The sequence below is a fragment of the Ipomoea nil genome, unplaced genomic scaffold (assembly GCF_001879475.1).
Source record: "Ipomoea nil cultivar Tokyo-kokei standard unplaced genomic scaffold, Asagao_1.1 scaffold0805, whole genome shotgun sequence".
Taxonomy (NCBI): Eukaryota; Viridiplantae; Streptophyta; class Magnoliopsida; order Solanales; family Convolvulaceae; genus Ipomoea; species Ipomoea nil.
This window is the reverse complement of record NW_017617233.1, coordinates 1,679,241-1,687,794: the sequence shown is the minus strand read 5'-3', so window position 1 is coordinate 1,687,794 and position 8,554 is coordinate 1,679,241. Positions and strand designations below refer to the sequence as shown.

The 8,554-nt window shown below is 32.4% G+C and overlaps 1 protein-coding gene across 1 annotated transcript; it reads right to left on the bottom strand.

Moving 5' to 3' along the window:
• Positions 1-6,941: 6,941 nt before the first annotated feature.
• LOC109177631 (auxin-responsive protein SAUR50-like) lies at positions 6,942-7,996 on the bottom strand. The gene has a single exon (XM_019327047.1). The coding sequence runs from the start codon at positions 7,657-7,659 to the stop codon at positions 7,342-7,344; it is 318 nt and encodes a 105-aa protein (XP_019182592.1). The 5' UTR covers positions 7,660-7,996; the 3' UTR covers positions 6,942-7,341.
• Between the last annotated feature and the right edge of the window lie 558 nt (positions 7,997-8,554).

Genomic DNA, 8,554 nt, shown 5'->3' with positions numbered 1-8,554 from the left:
TTGATCAACATTAATACTGAAAATATATGTATAATTGTATAAACATATATGATATACCTAATTGTATCAGTATTATTAGCACATGTGCTGAAAGTATTCGGTATAACAAGAAATGTATATATGATTATATTCGGTAATCAGTAATATTGACATCTTAAAAATTCTTTTATTAAATTATTATTATTATTATTATTATTATTATTATTATTATTATTATTATCCATTGCATTTGTCTAGGCACGGAATCATATTTTCATAATTATCATCATTATGGAGAGTGATACTTTATAAAATGTGATTTGTGACAGATAATAATACATAACAATTGTCTTAATGCGGACCAGATAATTAGATTCCATTACTCAATAATACAAATTAAAGAAGGATTAGACAAAAACTACCTACGTCAATGGACACAAATAAAGTTCCTTAATCTGTTGGATTTGCATCTAATCCTACTTTTTATGATGAATTATGATCCTATGATTCTAGCTTGAGTGATTAAGCCCTCTCTGGTGCTTAATTAATCAAAATTCAAACCCCTTCACATGTGATGTTTCTCCCTATTCTAATCCATTTTTGTCTTGACCAAATATAATATTGCCCTTCAAAATACAATTATTATTATTATTTTTAATTAAAAAAGAGATAATGACTTTTTTTTTATGGCCATAAGTTATGATTACGATATATATATATATATATATATATATATATATATATATATATATATATATATAAAATCTCTTAATTATTCACGATAAAGATTTGATTTTTTAATATTTTTTTTGTTTGACTACAATTTTTTTATTTTCGAATCTCACACATCGTGACTTGAGCATAAGTGATCTTTGCTTAAGTTGGAAGAGACTCACATAATTTCATCTCCACCTCATGGCTTTAGCTGCCTAGTTGTTAAGTGATGAGTTTGGTCCTTAGAGATTAAATATGCTACTTTGTTAAGTCAGGGCCGTATTTTAAGTTTTGGTGGCCCTGTTCTAGTAAATAAATGTGGCCCTACCAAAATCATAATTTTTAAAACTAATACATGCAAGTTTCGAACCTTTGACCTCCAAGTTAAATTACAATAAATACACATTCTTACCATCTCTTCATAAAACCTTTAAAGTTTAATTGAAAACTTTTTAATTTTTATTTTTAAACTAGCTAGGTAAAAATTAAATATTGAACCTCTAAATTTTGGGGCCCCTCTAAAATTAGGGGCCCTGTGCGGTAGCCCAGCTTGCACAGCCTAAAATCCGGCCCTGTGTTAAGTATATTTCTATGACAGATTTAACCCCACAAAGACCAACTCCATTCCTTTGATATTAAACGAAAGATTAATTTTATATCTCAAATAATTTACATGACAATCACAATTAAAATATTAAATGTGGCATTTTCTCAAAAATAAAAATAAAAATCAACAAATTAAAGATGGAACCCATTTGTGTGTGAATTGTGTGGAAACCCAAAGCCATATTTGGAGGAGTTGAGTGCAATGCTCAAGGAATATACTAAAGTGGGACCCATCTTGCATGTGAAATTGAGAATTTTGTGGATCCTCATCTGGTCAATTTACTAAACCCTCACAGTATTTTCATACTCATAGATGTGTGCCTAGTTTAGTCCTATCAATGTACTTTTTTCATTTTTTTTTAAAAGTTTTTTTTAAAGTTTTTTTTTTTTTTTTTTTTTTAATTTAATGATCGAAGTTTCTCAGTTTTGACAGATTATATCTCGGACTTTATGAACCCCACCCCCTAGACCCATGAGGATAAATTGAGAGATTCAACCAGCTCTGAATTCTGAATACATTCTATACACTCTTACACATAAGAGAACCTTTTAAAAATATATAATTTTTAGTGGATAGATGAGTAATGTAGTAGTGTGTATTAATATTAATTATTGAATCTTTAATATAATTTGTTGATTAAATATCTTTTATTCCGGAGATCGATTTAAGATATTCCATTTGAAATGGATATAATAAAAGTCGACCTGGCCTCATGTCAAATAATTCTCAAGATTTACTAATTAGATAAAATTTTCATCAGCAACTAATAGATGTCAATGGGGAAGGAGGCCGGATTTTGTGAATGTGTAGAATATGCATTTGATTTGTGTCAATTACTAAAGGGAAGGCATAATAGTAAGGAGGAAATTAAACAGTGATATATATATTTTTTATGAAACTTTGGGTATATAATGTATTGGATTGTATAATCAAGTAATTAGTGAATATTTCTATTACTATTGATGAGTAAGTCCGCCATAACATTAAATTTCAAGAATATAATTAAGTACCCTATCTTATAATAAATAAAGAAAAAAGAAGCTCTCTCAAATAGATACAACCATCTTAGCATGAATGACTGTATATATTTACGGTTGGGGTTCAACCTTTTGCAAGAATGAATGACTGTATATACAACTGTAAAAGCGGAGATTAGCTATTTAATTTGATAGTTTTGAAAGTTCAAACTTTGACAATTATAAAAAGTAAGAAAGTTATTATTATCGAACTTATGACTTTCTCATTCGGGAAAGCCACTTCGTGTCACTAGATCACAAGATCATTGACTCTTGAAAAGTTTAGACAAAAACCAAATTAAATGTTTGAAATCAATTGTCAAGTTGTTATGTTTCATTCCAGGGTAATACTGAGCATGTTAACTAATTTTTCTAACATAGTTGTTCTCAACAAGCACATTTACTAGAGTTACTTTGTCCGGTGAGAAAATACCCAACAACTTTTGAATTAAGGTTGCAATGCATGACTAAGGGTTTAAAAACAAAAATTAAAATAATGTTTTTTTTTTTTTGGTCTAACTACGAGTTAAAAATTCATGACTTTGAACATAAAACTCTTGCTTGAATTGAAACGAACTCGTTCACGTCATCTCATTGAGACTCTATGTATAAATTAGAATAATGAGCTAGCGTGCCCAGTATCACTTTACTTTCTACCATACGCCGCATATATAAAACATGTTGAACGGAACAAGTTAAATTTGGTCCCCAGAGCCATAAAAATTACCATACAAAAAAACAGGTCATATATATGCATGGTCGGCTTAGGTTATGTCAGTTACTTGGCAGTGGGTGAAAAGGCATATGGGACCATCTGCCTAACGTAATAAAAATGTGTCATTTATATTGTCGTTCAAGAATACTCAAAACTTTAATTAATTTAATGCTCTTTAATAAATTTACATTACGTATTAAATTTGAACTCCAATTTCACTTGCGTACCAGCTTATACGTACTGAGCTCGTTGCTCTTTCACCTCCACTTTCTTATCTCCACATGAACAAAAAAGAAATTCAAAAAATTTAATTTTTTTTGATCGAAATTAAAAGCATATCTATATATGTGGTGGCATTGAAAAATATTAAAATGCATGCATCTGTCAACTGTCCATTGTACTACCTACGTACCTGTCAAAATGTCAAATGATTCTTTATTTATTATTATTTGTTCATGACATGTTCATGTGAATTATACGTGTTTTTACTAATGAAAAATGATATATATATATATATATATATATATATATATATATATATATATATATATATATATATATATATATATAGAGAGAGAGAGAGAGAGAGAGAGAGTAAGGTTCAAGTGCGGCGATGTCCTTAGGTGCGGCGTCACCAATAGTTCAACAAATATACACCATTAATATTAGGAAAATGCACCATAAAAATACACAAAAATTAAGTACGCGTCGCCTAAAACACACCATTAGGTGTGAGTAAAAACAACATACAGTGTTCGGAAATACACCATTGGGGTGTGATGAGTTTTTTTTTTTTTTTTTTTTTTTTTTTTTTTTTTGCATTTCATTATGGTGTGTTTTCCTTACACTGTTGGTGTATTCTGAAATTCCGTCGCACCTAAGGACATCGCCGCATTTGAACTTTTTCCTATATATATATATATATATATATATATATATATATATATATATATATATATATATATATATATATATATATATATATATATATATATATATATATATCATGATATGATAATGATGATGTCAGCGCCATGTAACCTAAGTTAACGATAATATTAACTATTGTTTTTAATTGCACCACTTTTTAAAGTACATAACTAAATTAAATAAAATAAAGATATATAAGGATTAAATTGAACAAAACACTATAATACATAAATCTCATAGATACTTTGACCGACTGCATCTTGTAAAACGAGTATATTTTACTTTGGTTGGCGTGGTGGTTCAGCACCTTGTCCCTTAAGCATGAGGTTGGGGCAACCAAAAAATATATAGGAATAAGAGTCAAATAGGCCACCCAACTGCACACCAACATGCAATTAGGCCATCCAACTCAAAAAGAATGCAATTGGGTCCTTGAACAACAAACTTATGTAATTTGACCCAAAATTTACTTGTTTACCTGAATAGAATGTTACTAATTTAAAAATAATTTTTGTAACAATAATTTTTAATAAAAATAAATATTTAAAATTAAAATAATAAAAATAAAAATTAAAAAAAAAAACCGCCGGAGACGAAGAAGTCTTCATCTCCTGGCCGGAGACGAAGTTACCTTCGTCGTCTCCGACCATGGAGACGAAGGGACCTTCGTCCCCAGGCCATGGAGGCGAAGGTCTCTTCGTCTCCATGGCCGGAGACGAAGGTACCCCATAGCCGACGATGAAGGTACCTTCGTCTCCGGTCATGGAGACGAAGAGACCTTCGCCTCCATAGCTTGGGGACGAAGGTCCCTTCGTCTCCATGGCCGGAGACGACAAAGGTAACTTCGTCTCCGGCCAGGAGACAAAGGGACCCGTCGGAGACGTAGAAGTACGGTTTCTTTCTTCTTTTTTTTTTTTTTTAATTTTTTTTAAATATTTATTTTAATTAAAATTATTGTAAAAAAAATTATTTTAAAATTTAGTAACCTCCTATTCAGGTGAACAAGTAATTTTGGGTCAAATTACATAAATTTGTGTTGTTCAGGGACCCAATTGTATTTTTTTTGAGTTGGATGGCCTAATTGCATGCTGGTGTACAGTTGAGTGGCCTATTTGACCCTTATTCCAAATATATATAAACTTTTTATGGGATGTGATTATTATGGTCCATCTATCTTACTACTAGCTAGCTAGAGTCAAGATTTTATTCTTCTTTGGTAGTTGGATCTGAGCTTCTTTTTATGGGCATAATATTTCCACAAGATTATATCATAATAGTGCATCACTTTTCCTCATAAAAGCCAAAAAAAAAAAAAAAAATCAATGACTTTTTTTTTTATTATTTATTTCTCTAATTTTCCGCTTTTTATTTTCTATTTTTAATTATTTTTCAAAATTTCTGTTTTAAATTTTTTTTTTCAATTAGTAACCGTGCTCTAATCTCTTAGTTATGACTATAGTGTAGATATTCTCTCTTAATTATTTGTGATATAAATTTAGTCACAAAGATATTAATAGAGTGATAGATTTGATCCTTATGATTCTTAATAAAACTCTTCACATTTTCACAACTAATGCTGAGGATAAAAAAAAATGGTGAGGATCAAATCCTTCACGTTACTAAGAACTTCATGCCTGAATTGATACCACAATCATAAGTGAGGAATTAAAAATAGAATAAATCAAAGCTAATTAAGTCATGAAATTTTTTTGAATATGCTGCTATATATAAGAGGTATCGAAATGGAATAAACTATTCATAAATATGTAACTAGATATTATTATTATTATTAAATGTTTAATTGTATTTTTTGTAAAAGAATTCTTTTATTAAAAAAATTAAATGTCATTTCTCAGATAAAATAACATCTAGTAGATTAATACTCCTTTCGTCCTATTTTATATGTCTGAATCAATTAACATGGATATTGAAAATGGTAAAGAAAGTATTGCAATTGATGTAAAGACATGTACCAAAAAACATATTGGTGTAGAGACACCAAACCTGGAAAGCATGCTTTCCAGTATTCTAATAATATATTAATATAATGGGATTAATGGCTAGCTCCCTTAAATCAAGTTTGGTGGTCAATTTTCATTCAAAACAATTATATATATACATAGTTAGTGAAATCTTTTGGTACCACCTTCTTAAAATGGAAAGAGTGAGTATTTTAAACGTATCAAATAGTTGAAGAAAAAGGAAACTAAAAGAAATGATTTCTTTCAAACTTGTTCTATTTTTATCATCTTTTTGCTTAATGAAACCTGAGTATGTAGGAGAAACAAAAGTTTTTTTTTTTTTTTTATAAAGGTGGAGAAACAAAAGTTTATTTTCTTTATATATCATTTTCCCTACCGTACCGATCAACACATGTGTCGTCCAACAATACATAATACAAGTATGCATGGTGAGCATGAGTATGTGCTAATAAGGCCTGATACAACCAGACATATATATCAAACACCGTCTATCTTTAAAAATATATGATTTTTTCTATGATACTGATCATCACAAGTACCAGCAGTATCTAGTACAACTATAAACAGTAAGTATGAATAATGGTCATAGAGTCTAATAGAACCAAACATATATACTATACATAGTTATACAGTGTGTGTGTGCGCGTGCGTGTGTGTATGTATATATATATATGGTCAGGTTTCTGTGCAGATCAGTCAGTACTTCCGATGCAGGCACTCACCATTAGGTACGCATAAATGCACTACAAAGCGTCGAGAAATGCACCATTAGGTGTGGTGCATTTTTTGTGTGCGGTGTATTTTGTACATTGGTGCATTTCTGAACACTGTGTGGTACATTCTTGCATATTTAATGGTAAATCTGGCTCGACTGCACGGAAAGCACTGTCCGCATTTGAACAAGTATATATATAGTCAATTATTGAAATCAATATTAGAAAAGAGAGAGAGAAAGAAGCACATGTTGATATGATGAAGCAGAGATAGAGACATAATTGTGAAAAAGGAGAGAGATGAGAATTAGTAGGATTGATAAAAGTAGGAGGTGAGAAAGGTAAGGAATTTTCGACGGGTGCAAGACAGCCACACCACTGATTGAAAACATCCTTAATCGGTACAACATAAGAGATAACATACAGAGATAGAGAAATATACAAATTTTCCGATCGGTCGGCCCCAATTAATGGGGGGTTAATTAACAAAAAATTAATTAGAAGACCATATATATATATCCACCTCTCATCGATCTTCATCCCTTAATTTGTCATATATAATGGCCGCCGTTTATCGCCATATATATTCATGGTCTCCCTGTCGTCGTCGTCGCAATGATATGATAATCCTAGCTATCTAGCTTAGAGAATTGAAGAAGCTAGATATATAGATGTTGGATCATCATCATGATCTGATGATGGAGACGACGGAGCAGAAATCGTGTTCGTCGCAGGGGATAGTGAGGCCCATATCGTGGCTGAAGCCGAACTCCTCCGCCGCTCTGTGGAGCAAGGACTGGAACTCCGGGTGGCTCAGCCACGAAATGGGGATTACGTATCGGCTCCGGTTCTCTCCGACGTAAACCACGAAGTGGCCTTTGGGGACATCATGCGGCAGCCCGGTGCCGTCGTCGTACCCATGTTGTTTCTTCCCGAAACTGGAACACCTCTTGATGATCTGCTTGATGGCCGCTGTCTGGGCCGCTGTTTTCTTCAGAGCCATTATATTATATTATATTCTGGGTTTGATAGAAGATAGATGAAAGTGGAAGAAGAAGAAGAGGAGAGTGTAAAGGTGGTGGTGGAAATGGTGGAGGTCGGAGAGGGTATTTATGAGGAGTTCTTGAAGAACAAAAACATGTGCAGTGTGGGGTTTGAGGAAGTGATTGGCTATGGATGTTTTTGGGTTAGTCATGGGTATTAGGGCATCAAGGCTCATATACCCTACTTTGTCACCTCTCCTAAAGACATTCATATGGACCACCTTAATACTTTCTCTCTCTAAAATTACCCCCCTCCCCCCTTTCAATTCACAAAATATTTGATTCATAGACAGTTCAGTTGGTTCCTGCCTCCCACCAACAGCCGACAACTAGAAGACCAATCCCTCATCCCAACAGTCAGCGCACTAAGAGGCTAGGTAGGGTTCCTGCCTCCCGCCGACAGCCAACAGCTAGAAGACTAATTCCTCATCCCAACAGTCAGCGCACTAAGAGACCAGGTAGGGGACTGGCCAAATGGTTTCTGTCTTTCTACATGGTATATTATCATATCATAATGTTGGAGTTACACCCAATGTGTGGTGGACACCACGTACAAGTCCTTACACTTAATGAATATTGAGTCGCTGTGATTTATCCTTTTTACTATCCTGTTGGGGTGGACTATGACTTGTGAGGGCCCCGAGAGCAAGAATTTTGCCTTTGGGCAGTGGGCAATTCACAAAATATTTTTAAAATCTAGTCATATCTTTGTCAATATGTAATGTATTTATTATACTTCAAATGTATGTTTAATTAATTAAGTTGGGGGCAGGTAGTTATAATTTTCTGTCTTCATTGTTATTTAAAAATGTTTCAGCCAACATGTTCAGGTGCATACATAACTTCTTTTTTAAT